The following is a 20,027-nucleotide window of genomic DNA, read 5'->3' on the forward strand; positions in this document are numbered from 1 at the left end:
GGGAGCGGCCGGCGGGTCACGTGCCGCCCCCAAACCTGCTGAGTGATGGCGGCGGCGCCATCGCGGGGCGGGGCGGGGCCCGGCGCTGGAGGCAGGCGGGGCGGTGTGCCGGAGAAAGCCTTTATTACAGCCAGTGCCCGTACATGGCAGCGAGGGGAAGGGCGGGGGAGTGGGGCCGAGCTGCGAGGCGGCCCCGCGCAGGGGAGGCGAGGAGGGCCCCGCCAGGCACAGCCCGAGGGGGCCCGGGAGCGGCTCCGTCAGTCCCCGCCGGGCCCGGGCGGTCAGACGTAGCCGGGCTTCACCGACAAGCGGCGGCAGTTGGGGCAGCCGCGGGTCCCGTTGGTCTGCAGGCACCTGCAACGGGAGGAGGTCGGGTCGGGGGCGGCTTCGCGGCCGGAGGCTCCCCCGGGGCGGCTCCGCGGCTCTCGTACACCTCAGAGCTGTTCCCCGTGGCCCTCCCGCCACCGGCAGGGACCACATCTCCCCCCGACCCTTCCAGGGAGGCACTTGGGCAAATTCCTGTACAAAAGTCTGTTCTGTACTGCTGGAGACAAGTCCCCAGAGCTCATCGGACATGTCTCACTGCCCAGTAGTTTGATGCTAATTCTGGTATCAGTGTGAAACTTCGTTATTAAATTCTTAGTTTCCTGATTAGTTTTCAGAGTGTTTTGTAACACTCATGGTTTTTTGTACAGTAAAATGATGGTGCAGCTAACTTCTTTCATGGCAGTAGCATAATAACAGTCTGAGCAACTTCACTTCTCTTTGCCACTAGCCAAAGGAGAAAGTGAGGGGACGTGGGAAAAAGCCAAACTGCCCCTGGGAATAAAGAACTGATTCCCCAGGAGGAGTCAAATAAGAATTTGTGAACTGGGCTGACCACCTACAAAGTGAGGACATCAGTAAATAATTATTTAGAGGACAAGTGGGAGTGTGATGGCTAAATCTCACCCTCCAAGGCTGTGAGACTCTTAGCCCTGCAAGGGGATCCTGCAAGGCAGGATGAAGACAAAGACCTGGGGAACAGTGTGCATAGGACTGCTGTGGGCTTAAGCAGCTCTTTTCTATGACTAATGTAATGATAATAATTTTAGTGCTTCCAGCTAATTACTTCAAATGGAAGAAATGGGAGCAAGGTAGTGCCTGGAGCTGGTTGTTTTTCTCCCCAATGGACTCTCCACACATGCCGCAGTACAGCTCCATCTCCTCCACACATTCATGGAACTTCACTACGTGGTCACGCAATTCTTGCTGCTGCTCCTTCGTGCGATAGATCCTTTCACACAGGCAGTGGAGCTTCAGCAGGCCGAGCTGCAGGTGAAGGACAGAAACAAGTGAGCAACAGGATGAACACAGACCAGAAACAGGAGTGGGAACACCACAGCCCCATCAGCCAGCTGGAGAAACATCAGCAGGCCTCAACAATTGCTGTCATTAACCTTTCTTCTTTGTGTCACAAAAGGTAACACCAGGTTTGAGACACTCAGCAGCTCTTCCACTCATGGTTTCGCTGAGCTACCCCTGACATACATCACTTTCCTTTGCCTCCAGCCAGCACACAGTTCAGCTGCTCAGGGCAAAAATGTTTTTCAAGAAGAGACTTCTAATTCTCTAGTTCTCTGTCTGTTTCACACCCCATTTCCACTGCTTCTCATTCTCCTTTGCCTATCCCATTGTGACTCCTCACTCATTTTTCAGACTTGCATACTGATGATTATCTGTGCAACTGCCCACAACCAAACACTTAGTGACAAAGCAAATCTCAAACACTCACTGGTTAATAGGAATGCTAATGAGCAACGACAGGCCTTCAATGTTTGACATCTTATATTGCCTGACACAAGACTATGAAGAATGCTGAAAAGGATCCTACCTTGTTCCCTAGTCCCTCTGCCAGCTCCTGTGCCTTTTCAATGCTTTCCAGAGCCTGTGAATTGAGAGCACTGGTTGTTAGTTCTCAGCCAAATATATGAAAACCAGGCTTTTATGAATGTCCTATTAGAATTATTTAAAAAAAAGAGGTAAAGAAGTACAGAGTAAAATTTGGATTAACAAGTATCCCTGTAACACTGGAGAATCAAAAAAGCTTTTTTTGGGAGGGCAGATTTCCCTCCCCTACCAAAAGTTAATCCGTAAGAAAAAGCTGGTTTCTGAAGGACCACAAGTAATGCAAGAGCTACATTTCTGTCACAGACACTCAGTGTCAGTGTTGGCAGAGGCTGGTCCCCAAGCAGACAGAATACAGACTTATTTAAACTCAGTCCCACATGCTCATTTGGGGCTGGGATGGCAAAGCAAGCCTTGTCCCCATCCTACCTTGCAGGCTCAATAATTGTTGGGCAACTTCAATTTCACTTGTACCAGAGGTGAGGAAAGGGATCACCAGCCCCAATGCACCCCACTTATCCATTTTTTCCTTGCTGTTCATATATCCACCTTGCCTTACTTACACATGGTGTGATGTAGGAGTGTTCTGCTATCCATTTTTAAAATCTGAAGGAAATATTTAGCATAGCAGCTGTCATACCAAATGACTCCCTGTGGAAGGGGCTAGCAGCGGGCCTGTTAGCTAAAGGAGCAAGAAGTAAGAAGAAGAAGAAGCTGATAAGGAGCTTTCTCCAAGGCCGTAACCAAGGAGATCGAGAGAAAGAAGATAAGAGCATTCTGCAGCTGGACGAAGCGATTTTAGAAAGTTAGGTGGAGTCAGAGTAACTTTTCACCAATGGTATGATATTGAATTATTGTGGCCAATAGCTAAGGTAGAAGAAGGGTAAACAACTGGAAAGTGTATAAAAGATCAGCCATTTTCATTAATAAACTGTTGCCAAGTGTTACCAACTGAGACTACTTGTGGTCTCTGCTTTATGTCGTGACCGCCTCGACTGCGACATTTTGGTGACGCCGACGTGATAAGAACATAGTCGGTGGGGGCCCATACGGGGTCCTAGCAATTGGCAACCGTGACCCACTGGGACGTAGTGGGGGAGGCGGCGTTGGTGCAGCTGAGAGTGGCAGGTGGAAGCCACAAGGAGGTCCGGACCTGATTCCCTCCAATCAAGACACCTGGAAGTAGGTGAGCCACCAACTAGTAATAATGGGACAAAATTTATCTAAAGAGGAAGAAAGTGTTTTGTCTACCTGGAAAGTTTTGTTAAGAAATAAGGGAATTAATACGTCAGACTATGCGCTTCGTAATATATTGCTGTGGGCTAAATCACAGAATTTTGGCACTGATCCCGACACAGCATTTAGTGTTAAGGCATGGAAGAAAGTCGGGGACAGACTGAGTCAAGTTATTCGAGCGGGAGATAAAACAGCTGTTGATTTAGCAGTAACCTGGAACTCGCTCTTTGAGGCTTTAAAAGAATGGAAAGTAGAGAGAGAAACGGAGCAAGATGCGGACGAAGAGTCGGGGCTGATAACAGAACCTGACGGGGGGGCTGAGGCAGAGGGGGCCTCTGAGGTAGAAGGGGGCTCTGATGGGGAACTTGGTGAAGAAAGTTCGGGCACCATGGGAGTTACCTGGCACGCTGCCAAAGCTTCTGGAAAGCTGCCAAGGCTTCTGGGAAAGCTGCCAAAACTTCTGGGCAACCTGCCCTAGCCTCTTCTTATCAGACCCCTAAGCCTCCTTATCTCACACCTGCGCAGCAGCTCGCGATGGTGCCTGTATATACTACACCGCTACGCCAGTTAGCTGAAATGTCTCTAGCAGAGAGAAAAACCCAGCCATCTGCCCCCCCGCTTCCCTCCTCTCTGGTCCAGCCGTCCGCCCCCCCGCTCCCCTCTGAGATGCTTGGACAACCTGCAAGGATGTATCCTCCTTTACCTGACAGTGACAGCAACAGCGAGTCAAGTGATGAGTCTCCTGCAGTAACACCTGTGTTGGGGCAAGGAGCTCTGGTCCCTTCATCTTCTAAGAGCTCTAGCCTTACTGCCCCATGGACTTTGTCTCCATGCCAAGTCACTGTGCTTCCTCGACACCCTCAGGAGTTTTGGGAATTTGTTAGGAGGAAAGCAGTTGAAGAAAAGAATTGGGACATCATAGAAAGGTTAGGTGCTCCAAGAGTACCTCAGGAGAACAGTGCCAATGCAAATGTTGCTTGTGATAACCCTATGGCTTTTCCAGTTTTCAAAGCAGCTCCTGGAGCAGGACAGAATGACAGTCATCACATCTTCGCCTGGAGGGTTGTGCAAGACCTCCAATCAAAAGTAGCTCAGTATGGTATTAATTCCTTAGAGGTAATGCAGTTAATACGTGTGATTAATGCAGATTTGCTTGCACCTTATGATATCACTCATCTTGCTACAATTCTATTCCAGCCAGTACAATATGGTGTATTTCAAGAAACTTGGAGGCAAGTGGCTGAGCGCACGGCTTTAACAAATATGCAGTTGCCTCAACATGACCCTCGTCATGCTGTGGGTGTTGATGCCCTACTGGGCTCTGGGCCTTTTGCTAATCCAGATTTACAGGCAAGGTGGGATCCTTCGATTTTGGCACAAGCTCAGCAAATTGGCATGACTGCCTTAACTAAAACAATGGAAATGGCAGCTCCAAAGCAGAAATATGTTACTATACAACAAGGGACGAGAGAACCATTTTTGCAGTTTGCAGAAAAACTTGCTGCCGCCATTGAGAAACTGGTAGATGATGAAACTTTGCAAGAGAAATTGTGTGTACAATTGGCTAAAGAAAATGCAAACCCAGACTGCAGAAAGATTATTGACACTTTGCCTGGGGAACCCACCTTGTCTGAAATGGTTACTGCTTGCTCAAAAGTTGGTTCAGTTGAACATAAAATGGCAGCTCTTGCTGCAGTGTTAAGACCTTCAGCAAAGTGTTATAATTGTGGACAACAAGGGCACGTAAAGTCACAGTGTACTGTCCGGAAAACAACATTTAGGCCAAGTGCAAGCAGCGATGTTGTATGCAACCGTTGTGCTAAATCTGGGCACTATGCTAAGCAATGCAGGAGTAAATATCATGCAAATGGTCAGCTATTGCCGGGAAACCCAAAGAGGAGCGCGAAGGGGCGCGTGGGGAAACAAATACCCCAACAACCACAACAGCAAGTGCGGGTCTTCCCAGCCCTGCAAAGCTACCCATTTGCGAACAATTCTCAGGGGCAACAAGCGGGTCCGCAGGGATTGATATACCCACCGCTGACACAGTAACCATTTTAACAAAAGAAATATGTAAAGTGCCTCTTGATGCCTATGGTCCGATAGGACGGGGATTGAGTGCGTTTTTGATAGGGAGATCAAGTACTACACTTAGAGGTATTCATGTGCATCTAGGGCTTATTGATGCTGATTATTTAGGGCAGATTCATGCTATGGTATCCATTGATGACCCTCCTGTTACTATTCAGAAAGGAACTTGTATTGCTCAACTTGTACCTTTTGTGAGTTCTGTTCCAAATACAGTGGACCGAAGTCGCGGCACAGGAAGCTTTGGATCGACAGGAGAACCTCAAGTGTTTTGGACTGAGAAAGTAACAGAGAGCCGTCCAGAAAAGACATGCACTCTCACCGCCAGTGGATGTTATCCAGGAACTATATCAGTAACAGGTTTGATTGACACTGGAGCAGATGTCACAATACTCTCACGACTTTGCTGGCCTCAATCCTGGCCTCTTACTCGTGCAAGTTTTGGACTCCTGGGATTGGGTGGTGCTACAACAGGTGGCCTGTCAGCCATTGTAATTAATGTAAAACATCCTGATGGCCAACAAGCTAACATCAGACCCTATGTTGCCGATGCTCCTCAAAGTTTGTGGGGACGAGATTGTTTATCTCAATGGGGTGTCAAAATTACTACGGATTTTTAATGGGGGCCACTGTGTTGCAGGGCAATGAACGTCCAGTTGTACCCCTGACATGGTTGACAGATAAGCCTGTCCGGGTTCGCCAGTGGCCCCTGACTACTGAAAAGCTTACTGCCCTGCAAGAATTAGTTACAGAACAATTGCAAGCAGGACACATTGAGGAATCATTCAGTCCCTGGAAACCCCTGTTTTTGTAATAAAAAAGAAATCGGGAAAATGGAGACTTTTACATGATTTACGGCAGATAAATGCTGTAATGGCAACAATGGGAGCTTTGCAACCAGGCCTTCCTACACCCACGATGATTCCACAGGAATGGCAAATAGTTGTCATTGATCTAAAAGATTGTTTCTTCACTATTCCATTGGCTGAGCAGGACAAAGAAAAATTCGCTTTTACGGTGCCTTCTATAAATCATGCGGAACCTGATAAAAGATATCAATGGAAGGTACTCCCACAAGGCATGAAAAATTCGCCAACTATTTGTCAATGGTTTGTGGCACAGGCCTTGTCAAAAGTGCGGGAGCAATTTAAAAACTGCTACTGCTATCATTACATGGATGATATCTTGTTGGCATCTGACAACAAGCAACAGTTGTCAGCTCTTAGACAATGTGCTGTGACAAATTTGAAAGCCTTTGGTTTGATCATTGCTCCAGAGAAAGTGCAGGAACACATGCCTTGGAAATACCTAGGTATGTTGCTGACCAACACTCAAGTTATGCCTCAACCTGTAAAGTTAGACATTGATGTTAAAACTGCTACTGATGTACAGAAATTGGTTGGTTTAATAGGTTGGATTCGATCATATTTAGGCATAACTAATCATCAGATGCAGCCATTGTTTGATTTGCTTTCATGCATCACTTCCTCTACTGATGAGAGGCAATTGACCTCAGCAGCAAAAAAGACCCTAGAAGAAGTTGAATTAGCCCTAGCACACAAATTTGTTAACAGGATAGATCCCTCTGTTGATGTTCAATTGTTTATTTTGAAGGACCATGAAATACCATGTGGAATACTGTGTCAATGGAATGATAATTGGGAAGACCAGTTGCATATTCTGGAATGGATATATTTATCTTTCAGATCTCGGAAAACAGCTCCAGGACTTTATGAGCTTTTTGCAGATATTATCATCAAAGGTCGCAGGCGTTGTCATGAGATTTTGGGACAGGACCCTGTGACCATTGTGATACCTGTACAACAGTGGTATTTCGAATGGTGCTTTCAAAATAATCATGCCAGAATTTGGTCGCTTTAAGTGTATTCATGTTACAGTTGATACTTTTTCTCATGCAATGGTTGCTTCAGCATTCACAGGAGAAAAAACTTGAGATGCTATTCGTCATTTTTATCATGCCTTTTCTATTCTAGGTGTTCCGTGTCATGTAAAAACAGATAACGGCCCAGCATATGCTTCGCACAAAATGCAAGCATTCTTTCGTGCTTGGGCATTGAGCATTCAACAGGTATTCCACATGTCCCCACGGGCCAAGCAATTATTGAAAGAGCTCACGGACTTCTTAAACGTCAGGTTCAAAAACAAAAGGGGAATGCAACAGGAGCCACCTCAAGTGAGATTAGATAAAGCTGTTTATGTGTTAAACTTCTTGCGTCCCCTACCTGACTCACAGTTATCTCCAATCTTTTGCCATTTTTCTTCTTTGAATTCTAAGCAACCAAATTTCCATAGAAATGTCAAGGTATGGGTCAAGGATTTGATTACTGGTATATGGTCTGGTCCAGTGGAACTGATAACCTGGGGAAGGGGTTATGCTTGTGTTTTGACAGATAATGGTCCTCGATGGGTTCCTGCTCGCTGTGTCAAACCTTACCTAGAGCGTGTGGGAAAGGACAGGATCGATGGTTCTGCAGCTGAAGCAGAGCGTGCGGATGACACTGGCTAAGACCATATATCGGTACTTGAAGATGGATGAAGGACAGGAACAATTGTATTAAGAGTGGGAATTTTGTTGATGGTTGTGATTGTGATTTTGTGTGTCCCCTCTCTGCTTGGGTTTTTGCAAAGGGCCCTGCAAAAATCCATAGCAGCTGTATTTACAGTTCAAAAACAAAAAAGGGGGAATTGTGGAAGGGGCTAGCAGCGGGCCTGTTAGCTAAAGGAGCAAGAAGTAAGAAGAAGAAGAAGCTGATAAGGAGCTTTCTCCAAGGCCGTAACCAAGGAGATCGAGAGAAAGAAGATAAGAGCATTCTGCAGCTGGACGAAGCGATTTTAGAAAGTTAGGTGGAGTCAGAGTAACTTTTCACCAATGGTATGATATTGAATTATTGTGGCCAATAGCTAAGGTAGAAGAAGGGTAAACAACTGGAAAGTGTATAAAAGATCAGCCATTTTCATTAATAAACTGTTGCCAAGTGTTACCAACTGAGACTACTTGTGGTCTCTGCTTTATGTCGTGACCGCCTCGACTGCGACAACTCCCTACTTTCACCTAGATGTCACAGTGTTCCTTGCTGTTCTGATAATTAGTCTCTCTTTTCCAGAGCTATTGAGATCTGCTTGCTATTTTTCCAAGGGGAAGAAGAGGTCTCCCTTGTGATGCAGTAGTTTTCAGGAGGAACATTATAAAATTTCTACCCTATAATTTGGCATTACTGCTGTTGTAGGAGGAGAGGACCAGATGAGATGCAAAAATGTGCTGTGAATGCAGAGGAGATGGCATTAGACTTGTGGTGGCAGCAACAGCCTAGGATAAGGAAATGTAGGAGAGGGAAGCAGGAACTGAAGGCCAGCAGGGAGAACATAACTGAGAACTGTGCTTAGGAAGACTGTGTACTGAAAGCTCCTGAAATTAATGATTGTGAACAAGAATCAAAGTGAAATGTGTGGACTAAGGGAAAGGATGTTGAAAAGTCTAGGGGACAGTTTATCTTGGACTGCACAAGAATGAGGGCAAGCAAGCTGTGAGCAGCTTTGGAGGATCTGAAATAGCACTGATTATATTACACACAAATGAAATGGACTAACTGGTGAAAGAGACTGGGAAGATGAAAGAAGCTTGAGCAAAACCAGGGAATCTGCAAGTGGAAAGTTAGCAAATTGCTTTATTAAGTAACTGATACAGGGATGAGTAGCATGAGAAATGGAAACTGGGCCTGCCAAGTTGAAGAACGGGCTTGGGTGAATATTCAGGGATGTGACACCTAAGGAAGTCACATTTGGTCAACAGACATAAGGTCCCTGACCCAGCAGGGCAGACTTCCCTCTATTGCCTGGAACAGAATACAAGATTCCTCCACTTTCTTCTTCTGTGGGATTTGGTGAGATTAGAATTCTGTGCAAAGCCCGCATCATGTTCTCACAAGTGAGAGCTGCTTGATATCAGACAGTGGCTGGAGATAGAATCAGTGAATGGAAGAGTTTGATGAGTGCTCTGAATATTGTCTCCTGCAGAGGCCTACCTGCTGTGTCCTGTCCCGTTCTTTTGATACTGAGCTAGCTTTTCAAGTCCAGTTTCTCTTCCCATTGCTAACAAACACGGTGGTTACTTCCTGAGATTGCTCAGTGTGTCTCACCCAACTGATTCACTGATGGAGGCACTCTGATGCTGACGGCACCCTGAACCTGTCTAGCTGGACATACTGATGTCTGGGTTGCTTCATTTGAGCTAAAATTCTTGGTGTCTCAATATGTGTGATAAGAGCAAAATTTCATCATATTTAGACCCAACCTGCATCTTGATGTGGCACTGTGTACAGTTGTTCAGAGCTAGTTCAGGGCTAAACTTTGAGCATTTAATTCTGTGGCTGAATAACGTTCCTGCTATGCAATGTGCTGCATCTAGTGCAGTCTGGATTTTAACACACATACACACTGTCTACGCCTTTTTAGTATAAGTAACTTCACCCCCTTGTTCTATCTTGACTGGTTATCTATCCCCAAATAAATTCCTGCTCTCATTCCTGTTTCACATCAGACCATCAAAGTTTCTCCAAGAATTTTATGCCACATTTGCCTGCAAAGCACATGGTGGAGCTGTAGAGCTGTCTAAACATCATTAGCACATCAATGAGCTTAGTCATAGAACTAAAAAGTAGGCAGGGGAATCTATTTCAGAGCATAAGGCTTCCTTCCTCCAGTGCTGGTTTCTCAGCATAGAGCTTAAAAGTCATCAGGATTGACTAATGAGGCAATTCTGTAACTTAGCAGTCTGACTCAGAATGCATGTTCCTACCTTTAGTAACAAATCCCTAGCTGAGAGAGACCATTCAGAGAAATGTAACTCTACCAGCAACAGACCCTGTTGGTAGAACCAAGGGGGTACAGGTCTCTTCTGAACTGTACCCTCTTCTGAACTGTGCAGTACAAGACTGTGCTCTAGTCTTGTCCTACAAACCTCTGTAGAGCCAAGTTTGTAACTGACCTTGTCCAGCTCCTTTTGGATCATCCAGCACTTAGTCACTCCTAGCAGCACCTGCACCAGGCCCAGGCGGTTCCCAATCTCTGTCATGATGCTCATGGAAGAGTCATACCGAGGAAAGGCTGTCTGCAGACACAGGGAGGAAAGCAAATGTTTTGCTATGAACTCTTTTCATGCCCTCTTGCTACTCCTCCCATCGTTCCTGGCAGGAAGGAGCTGTACCTGCACGTCCCTGCGACTGCGATGGATATCTGCAAAGCAGAGCAGACACAGTGCTTGCAGCGGCCGGTCACCGTGCTGCAGGGCAATCTTCATGGACTCCTGCAAGAAATTGCCTCTGGTCAGTAGAACAGCCTGTTCCTGTTCAAAACAGCAAGGCTGGGACTTTGGACTCTAGCCACTAGAAGCTCAGCTCCAAAGAAATGGCACCATCTTTTAAGGCAAGGAAAATATTTTTCACATGTTCCTAACCAAGGACCATTCATAGACCCAAATTTTGAAGCCCTCTGGCTACAGAAACTACAGCTCTGAGACTGGCAGGCAGCAGGAAGATCTGCAGTCACGTGTGAGTGGCAGGGTCTCTCTCGCAGCGGGGCATGGCAGGATGCCCTGGCAGAGCCCCCAGCTGTGCCCCTGCCCCGTACCTCGCAGCAATCCATGGCGTCCGCCAGGCGCCCCAGCTTCCGATAAGCCACGGCCATGTGGTACTGGCTCATGGCGCGGTACTTCAGGCTCCAGCCCTTCCCGTAGTCATTCACCAGCTCAGCAGCTTTGCAGGGGAAAAACAGGGCTTTCTCATAGTCCTGTAAGGCAACAAGCACACAGACAGCAGTCACAGCAAAAATAAAGCAAAAAGGAGAGAAGGAAAAAGGCCAGCTATTTTTCACTTACTAACACTGCAACAGTTACCAGATTTCTGCACATGTTTAAACTCATGCTGCTCCTCTTCCGTGTGTGCAGTATTTTGGTGGATATCAAATTGTGAAAGATGGAATTGCCATATACTGAATCCTTATTATTCTCTGCGTTCTAGACAATGGGGCAATGACCCAGCAAATGAATTTTATGTAGTATGCCATAACTTTATTCTGCAGGAACCATTTACCCTCCTCTATAAGCAAAGGCTGAAAACTTTCTCTGCTCTTACATCATCTTTATTTGTAACATCTACATGTAGCCTTCATTTTCTCTAAATGGTGAGTTTGGATCTCCAAGAAGCTCATTATCCATCATTGCAGGAAAGAGGAACTAAGACTCCTGGCCTCATCAAATTCACAAAAAGTAATAATACATTTTAAACATCTTTTTTTTTTGCATTAAAAGCATGTTAGAAATAAATCTTATTTTACAATAATTACGTAAAACTTATCTTAATATCTAAAACCATTTTCAAGTAAGTTATATAAGACCGCAGAAGTGAAAAATTTTTCTTTTTTTTTTAATTCTCCACAGTGCAGAAAGGAAACCACAGATTCTCAAATTTTCTTTCTCCCTTCTTATTTCACATCTGAAAAGTGCTCAGCACAATGTTATTTTCTTTATTTTTGGTCACCACACTTCATGTGATGATCTTCTATGAGTGAAGAAATCAGGACTTTGTAAGAAAAACCTACTTTTTGCTGTTTGTACTAGAAGTTAGAACTGGCAAATCACCCCTGTGCTCAGTCCCTGCCTGGTTTTACCTACAGCTTGCTGGCAGCTATTTGCCTACAATAGTGGTAGAAACAGAGAGTCCATGAGTTTTGGCTGCCAGCCCTGTGTCTCTGATCTGATCTTCTTTGAAGCTAAGTTTGATCTTTTCAACACACATATTCACAGCTGCTTCTGCCGTGCTGTGTAAACATGACACTAATCCCCCCATCCTTACTGTGGAGGGGAGTACTCCATTTGGATTTTACAAAGGGATTTTAGCTTACAGTGCTCTCTCAGCACTTCCTATAGGAAAGACAAAGGCTGAAATTCACGTGATTTCCAGTGCTTCCCTGAATCTGAGGGACACCCACCCTCCTGTCCCTTAGGTGACTGTACCTTTATCTGGGTGTAGAAGTTCCCGAGGCTGCAGCAGACTCGACACTCCAGCATCTTGTCGTCGTTGTTGTGTGCGTAGCGTAAAGCTTTCTCAAAGCACTCCAAAGCCTTCTGGAAAATGCTGAGGCCCAAGAAGGCATTGCCCATGCTGAGGCTCACCTGGCCATTCAGCTGCATGCTCACAGTGGTACCCTGCATGTTGAGGCACGTCTTACAGTAGGAGATGGTTTTCTGGAATTCACAGAGTTTCTCATTGCTGCGAGCCAGGTTCAGGTAGCTCTCTGTAAGGAAATCTGGGTCTTCCAGCTCCCGTGCTGTGTCAATCTGGACCACTGCAAACTTTAAGTAGAGAAGATAGTGTTTACAAAAGTGTGTAGTTTATTTAAATACAGCTCAAGCACCCACAGAGTAGCACCCTGTGCTGGAGAAAGAGTCTTATCTCTGAGCAGGGCAGACAAGGCCATCAGCACATGGAGAAGCATTGTATGCACTGAGCAGTTATCTGGTGGCTTAAAAGGCCGATGAAGACTCAGAAGAAACCTCTCCCTCTCTTCACACAGTTTCAGGGCAGGGAAGATGAACTAGGCTGGCTGTAAGGGGAAAACAGCTGTTAAATGGCCCTAAAGGCAAGCTGGTGAAGCAGGAAACATCTGACACAATGCAGTTCTGTTTTCTTCCACTCATTGTAATGTATCCCACTTTCTCTGGAATTCCTAAGCTATTAAAATATTCTTTTTTCTATTAATATACTATAGTATATTAATAGTATATATAATAATATCCATTATATATCTATTATATATCTAATATATCTATTAGTGTATATAAAATATACATTTTTCTATTAATAGAAAAAAGTAAGCTACTTTTTTAAGGAATTTTCTGCTAATAAATTGCAGTCTTGATCTTGACAGTCTTGGTTCTATAACCTCCAGGATTTGTTGCATACTGTTCTCTTCAATGAAGTCTCTTTCTAGCTGCAAACTCTTCTAAGCAGTAACTCTTTATGTTCTGTGATGAAGCAAGCACAAGCATTCAAGCTGGCTTGAATCAGTATCAGTAGCTGATAGCAAAGGTGGCAATGTTCATTAGACATTATCAGGATTATAGATGGCAAATTCCAAAGGAATCAATTACTTCCTTTTTATATCGCGGCTACACATAATAATTTAGGCTACTAGAACATCAACAAAAAACCCCAAACCAAAACAAAAAAACCCCAACAACAGCAACAGAAAACCACACACAACCCCCCCACCCCAAAAACAACAAAACAAAACCACAAAAAGCCCCAAACAAAACCCCCAAACATCACCAATCATAAACTGTGTATGTTGGGTTTGTAATCATCTTCTCAGTTCCCATTACAGTTTAGGGAAGCTCCTATGTGGACACAGTGGTGCATGCTAGCTCATGCTTCTCCACATTCCCTTAATTTTGCACAAGTTCTTCAGTATTTCCTAGTTGCCACAGCCTCTTCTCTTGGTGTGTAGTAATTTTTCCTCTTCAGAAGAGGTTGAGCATCACAGGCCTTCTTAAATCACTTTTTATTTCATGCCTTTAATTTTGACTCATTTTCTCCTGATATTTCCTCTCTCAATGGCTTATTGCTGAAGTTCTCCTTTCTCTATCCTTTGACCAGTTGCTCTGTAAAATCTTCAGTTTGACTGAAGCCATTTCTCCTTCCTAATGCTGTGAAGAACTAAAATTCACCTTCTCTGATCCCACTTTCTGTTCTCTTCTCAGGTAAAGAATTATGTTTGGGTATACTAAGCTCACTCCTTTACCTTTTATTTTTTCCCCATGAAGTCTTCAGTATTTGCTTCAGGTAGCTACATCTTACCCTTTTTCTCTTCTTTCTTCTCCAGTCAATCTGTTGTTTTTGCCAGCACGTAATTTCATACCACTTAACAAAATTCTTTGTCTTCAAATGTTTTCCAGGTGTATTAATATCTCTCCTTTCTTCTTCATCTTAAGTATTTGGTTTCAATATAGGGCTTTGACATATGCATGGCTTTATCAGTGAGGTGTTCCCCTCTCCTCGCTCCAATTCCAAACAGAGCTACCAAAATCTTTTCAATGAGATGTAGACATCCCTTTCACATTTAGTTCTAAATGCTGAATGATGGTCAGTCTAGTAAGAGGCAACCCAAAACAGCAGGACAAGGATATCAAAGCCCTTTAGTAAGACCCTATTTCAGGCTGGGGTAGTTTCTTAAGACTATTACAACACTCTCTTGCCTTGTCTTACAGATTCTTGAGCTGCCCTCCCAAATGCTGCCTGCTGCTCTCTGTACACATCCTCTTACTTCTCAGATCCACATATCGGCTTCTTTTTGTTCATTTAATTAAACTGTTTATGCTCATGTGCTTGAAACATAACTTCAGCTGCTTTTTACCACTCTTCCATCAAGCCCTACATCCTTCCTCCTTTCTTCTATACTGTCCTGGCAATTGGAAGCTGCTCTCTGACCTCAATTTTAAGACATCTGGGATGTCTCAATTACCTCACCAAAACAGCATCTTCTTTTCCCTCTTGTTCAGCCCCCTAGCAAACAAATAATTGCAATTAGAAAACCCCAGTATAAGATCTATTTTAGATATCAGCCAGAAGCTGAACAAGAGAACAGACATGTCTCCACAAGAACGATACTTATTCTACAGAATCCACTTTGAGTTCTCCTTTTGTGCTGACATACAAAATGTACAAATGCCTTTGTAGTGGACAAAGGCTCTGTTCTCATACCTGCTCCTGTAGCCTGATAACATGGTGTGCCTGTATGTGGGAAATAATCAAGACAGCTTCCCATGAAAAACTAGAGAACTTAAATAACCCAGGAATCCTGATGAACCAGACCCAGTGAAAAATCATATCCTGTGTATCTTGTGAGCTGCAGCTCTTGGTGAGCACAGTGATCACAGCAGCCCAGAACATGCACACAACAGCTGGTATTTTCTGTTACACACAGAACACCCCCCACTTCAGGTTCTGATCTCCAGCCACGTTCCATCACGGCTGCAACACAATGGCATGCATTCATCTCCAGTTCACCTTACCTTCAGCATGTCTTTGTATCTGCCCATCTCTGCATGAGCAGTGATGAGGCAACCCAAAACCCGAAACCTGCCAGCAGGATCCGCAGACTTCTCCAAAACCCTCATCCAGACTCGCAGGGCCTTTTCGGTCTGATTAGACTGGTAAAGATGGAGTCCTTTCTCTATCTGTTGCTTTGTCTGGTCCTGACCCATCTCCCATGGATTAAAAAGCCTCATACACTAATCTCTAAGGACAGCAAAAAGGATGTGCTTACAAGAGAGCACAACATAAAATGCCCCCCTAGAAGAGGGCGGGTTGTGTGCTCAGAGGGCCCAGAGCCATGAGAGCCCAGCCATGTCAGGGGGCTGGAGCTGTGGTAGGCAATGGCAAGAAGTGGTTGCTCAGCACTGAAGGCAGAATCCCAAATCCACTAGGCAAACACCTTTCTTGCTAGGGCTCCATCAGTGCATTCGTCTGTCCAATCCCGTAAACAAAGAGCAAAAGCACGACAGGGAGAGAAAGAGAAAAATCTCAAGCCACAGGAGTGAAACTCAATCTGAACAGCCAGTGCTGGTCTCCTCCCCATTGGCTGCAGCTGCTCCTGCCAGTCCAGCTCACGTGGCTCCCAGGAATTCTAGTCAGGCTCCCCAGCTCCCAAGGTCACGGTGCCAACTGCCCACCCCTGCCCGCCGGTATGCAGCTTATAAATACCCCAGGGAGAGACAATTGGCTGCAGTCACAGCCTCGGGATGCCTCGGCTGTTTCTTTCCTCTCTGGCCATCTCCTTAGACAAGCACTGCTGGTGGTGGGCTAGCTTGGGAGGAAGCAGATTCAGGTAGAATGATAGAGTAGGAAAAATATATGTCTTAAAAGTCAGGTGTGAACAAGGCAACTTCAGTGTGTACACACGTGCAGTGTTACACTTGCAACAATGTACTTGATACTTTGCTAGGTAGGAAAGCAGCCTCCCTTTTGAGGACCCCGGTTGGCATCATGGACTGTTTTTATGGACATAGGTTGGCACTGTCACAGATTTGCTGCAAATACACCTCTGACTTCCTAATTTTAGACAAAGAGCTAACCATGCTGAAAACCTAAGTTCTTGACTGAGTGTTGCTCCCTGTCATCAGATGAGTGTGGCAGTCCTCCAAAAGTTTCCAACAGAAGTTCTCAATGGCACTGCTTAAGTTCTGCATCCAGAACTTGATGATCTTTTATGATGAATAACAATAAAGACACAGAACAACAGGTATCTGCACTTTTTGGTTGCAGGAGAGGTGTTAGCCCCATTAAAAGATAGCTTTATGTCTCCCACACTCTGTCGAAAAAATCAGACTGGTTCCTCTAAGAGTCACATTTAATACTCTCACCAACGTGCTGCAGCCTTGGTGGTCCAGAGATTTATTCAGTCCTTCTTAAGAAGATACACCAAACCTGGGAGGAGGGGGGCAGGTAGAGAATGCTACAGGGATATTGAATGGTTTTCAGATGCAGAAGTTCCAGGAACCAGATCTGTGATTCTTCTACTGGGCAAAGATAAGCAATTTGAAGTTTTAACAGACCTGCCTGCAAAACCAGTTATGTCTCCAGCTGATTCCCTGATTCTTGGTGAATTTAGTTGCAATTCTTCCCCAAGCAAAGGTAAATACCCACAGAATCACCTCAAAGGGTACCAATCAGACTATCCTGGCCTGTCAACAAAAACCCAAGGGAGCCTTCCTGAGGTAATATCCTTAAAGAAAGCAGGACACAAAATAAAGAACAATAGTCTACCCAGTCTTTACATCATAGCACTCATGATTTTAAGGGGTTACATCTATCCTTTATCCAAAATTCCCTCAGAAAAATATTTCAAAAAGAAAAATGTTTTAAATTGTAGAAGGGTTTTGCTACAATACCACTGATTCTCTTTTGGGAGCTCATATACAGTATAATATTTGCATTATTTAACTTAGCTTTGTTTTTCAGATATATAATGTGCTAGATGATATTTCAGCATAGATTATATGTAGTCTCAAACTCTGGAAGTAGAAATTATGGAAAAATCTACTGAACCCAAAGAAAACTAACAGTGAGGCGCTGCTGGTTAATGTGCAAAAATCACTTCAGCATCACTGTTGAAATTATTAGCTAGGTATTTTATAGATTTTAGGATTGCATGAAAGTCTGATTCAGAATATTAAAAAATGCCTCCTCCTTGCAGTAATTCTTCTATGTCTCTCTAGATGTAGGTGGTGGGATGGAAACAAGATGCAGATCAGTCCCCATGGAAGAAAAATTACAATGGTGAGGCCATTCAGATTTCTAGACTTGGAGAAGCAGCCACTGGAGCCTGCCATGTAACAGAATCAAGCCAGGACTCAGGAATGGGGAAAACAAAAATTTTATCATTCTTGGTAGATCAGACTACTTTGCAAAATTAACCTTCCACAGGTGAGCTGCCTGTAACACAAACTCATCCTGAGATTCTTTTGGACCAGGTCAGCGAAGCACTGTTCCCTTCCCCACACAGCATAGCCAAAATGAAGAGGGTGCCTTGCAGCCTGACAAAACCCATCTAACAGGAGATTATCTGCCCTGCATTTTGTTAACCTCACTTTAGCTCCTTGCTTTTGAGCACTATGAAACAGTGCTTAGTTTCTTAGGAATCAATTTGCAACTCACCTATTGAGATGAAAACATCCTAGTAAAGTAAGGGCTAAATCCATCAAGTTCAAACAGGTCATTTTCAAAAAATCAGGAACATGCTCTGATATGGAACATACCACTCTGAGCCCAGCTGCAGCTGCCTAAATAAGGAGGGATAAAAGATCAACATTGCCTGCCTGTGCTACTTCAAAAAAAGCAATGGCATCTGTCTGTGACTCAAGATAGCTGTAATTCATTGAAGATGCAGGTACAGCTTCTACCGTCAATGATGCACAGTTTCTTCTTAGGAAGTGCAAATAAATGAGCCTGAATGGTGCTTGGCAACATCAAATTAGGGAATCTTACCTGTCATACACGCAGTGGCTCATGCACTCACTTCTTCAGAGTGACCACACTGACCTGCTTCTCCTCCTCTCCCTGCTCTCCATAAGGCCCTCAGTGACTCCTGGCCGCAGGAAGAGAGCAGAATGTGGCAGGTAAAATCAGGAAGAGTGGAGTCAAAACAAATTGTGAAAGGTGGAGGTGGATGTGAGAGGAAAAGCGTTTCTCCTAGAACATTCAGCATTTCATCTACAACTTTATGTATTTCCTACAAATGCTGATAAATGTAACAACCCATGTGAAAATGCTGATTATTTTCAGAGATTATTATACTGGCTCTTAGGTGCAGTTTGATTGTGTACAGATTGGTGGTGGCCTTTTAAATTGAATAAAAAGCCTTAAAAAAATAAAAAAACCCCTCTGACCCAAGAGAGATCTGGTGTCAGTTCTGTAAGATGTAACTGGCAAAGCTTTGATTGTATAAGACAAGGTGAGTGAACTTTCTGCACAAGCTGGAATCTTCCATTCAGCCTAAACAAACCCTTTTTTTCTGATTCAATTGTTTCTCTCCAACCTTGGCCTCAAGTTGTATCTAGACTGAAACCCCTGCAGCTCTCTCCTCAACAGCTGCAAATTAACTGCAGGGATGCCAGGGCAGTCTGTAACAGGTGGCTCTGTGCCTCGTGCCCCAATTGGTGCGCTCAGGGCAAGGAATGCAGCACTGAATCCTGATGCTTTGCAAGAGCTCTCAGATTTACAATCATGTAGGAAGTGATGGGGTGAAACACAGTATCCCAGATAACACAGGAAAAGGACACAGAGGAGAAACATAGCTGTCCTAAAAATGCTTGCAAGTCTCCAAGATGCAAGACAGCAGAAGGAAGGAATAACATCAGGGAATTTTAGGAGCTTTCAGAAATGGCCAGCAAAATCATGGCCATTGTGGTACTTTCCTTCTGAGAGAGGCAATAATTGTGTCAAAATTGTGGCAGGTTTCTAAATGTTTTGGCTATGCCAAATACTTTTTATTATTTTGAAATGAGACATCATAAAATATATCTTAGTTCTAAGAGCAAAGCAGGGAGCCTTTGCTTATCACTAGTAAGTAATCCAAATCCAGTTGCAGTTTCCTTCCCTGTGTAGTGTTTCCAGGATGAGAAGCGCTGAGGGCTGCAGGGACCTGATGCTGCAGTACCAGGGCAGATTCAGCCAGCTTGGCTGTGCTCCTAGAAGGGGAAGGAGGCAGTGGCAAGTGAGCAGCTTGTGAGAGAGGCATAAGCTGGTGCCTCTCTAACCCCACACAGCACCATGCACGCACTGGTGCTGCTCCTGCAGAGCTGAGGGCTGCTGCTCTGCCCAAAGCATTGAGGCCCTGAAACACCCAAAGCACAAGTGCATGGACAGGCACATGACTGCTTGGCACCAGTTCTGTGAGGCTGGATATGCCCACTCCTCACTCCTAAGTGTTGAACATATTTGCATAATCCAAGATCCTCAGCTTTTACATATCTAAGGGGGACTTGACTCTCAAATGATCCAAAATGGACATATATCAACCAGAAAACGTTTTCCATTTCCATTCAAAGTAGCTCATTTACACAGAAACAAAAGTCCAGTGTGATATTGTACATCCAGAACAAGTGGTACTGGGCCATGAATATTTTTGTGTCTCACAACTAGGAAACTGTAAAATAGGTCTCTCATCTTTCTCTTCATCTTCTCACACTTGAACCCCAAAAAGAACCTCAAGCTTAAGACACAAATACAACACACAAGGAC

The 20,027-nt window shown here is 44.6% G+C and overlaps 1 protein-coding gene across 4 annotated transcripts; it reads right to left on the reverse strand.

Annotated features, from left to right (window-relative positions):
• Window positions 1–138: 138 nt before the first annotated feature.
• On the reverse strand, window positions 139–15,514 carry RAPSN (receptor associated protein of the synapse). 4 transcript variants are annotated; one of them, XM_064714535.1, is made up of 8 exons: window positions 15,299–15,514; window positions 12,242–12,580; window positions 10,858–11,016; window positions 10,436–10,534; window positions 10,217–10,339; window positions 1,874–1,927; window positions 1,112–1,311; window positions 139–354 (listed from the first exon to the last, which is right to left on the reverse strand). In XM_064714535.1, exons 1-8 carry the CDS (start codon window positions 15,512–15,514, stop codon window positions 282–284), a joined length of 1,263 nt encoding a protein of 420 aa, XP_064570605.1. In that variant the 3' UTR covers window positions 139–281. The 4 variants fall into 4 exon arrangements, with proteins under 4 accessions (XP_064570605.1, XP_064570606.1, XP_064570608.1 ...); XM_064714536.1 differs by having other exon boundaries at window positions 12,242–12,433; window positions 15,299–15,490; XM_064714538.1 differs by having other exon boundaries at window positions 12,401–12,580; window positions 15,299–15,490.
• Window positions 15,515–20,027: the final 4,513 nt, after the last annotated feature.

The sequence above is a fragment of the Zonotrichia leucophrys genome, chromosome 5 (assembly GCF_028769735.1).
Source record: "Zonotrichia leucophrys gambelii isolate GWCS_2022_RI chromosome 5, RI_Zleu_2.0, whole genome shotgun sequence".
NCBI lineage: Eukaryota > Metazoa > Chordata > Aves > Passeriformes > Passerellidae > Zonotrichia > Zonotrichia leucophrys.

Excerpts from the sequence above, each read along its gene's own strand:
- RAPSN (XM_064714535.1), bottom strand. The coding sequence starts at position 15,514 with ATGAGGCTTTTTAATCCATGGGAGATGGGTCAGGACCAGACAAAGCAA. Across the intron at positions 12,581-15,298 it reads GATACAAAGACATGCTGAAG|TTTGCAGTGGTCCAGATTGA; the intron begins GTAAGGTGAACT and ends CTCTACTTAAAG. Across the intron at positions 355-1,111 it reads TCCCATTTCTTCCATTTGAA|GTGCCTGCAGACCAACGGGA; the intron begins GTAATTAGCTGG and ends CTCCCGTTGCAG.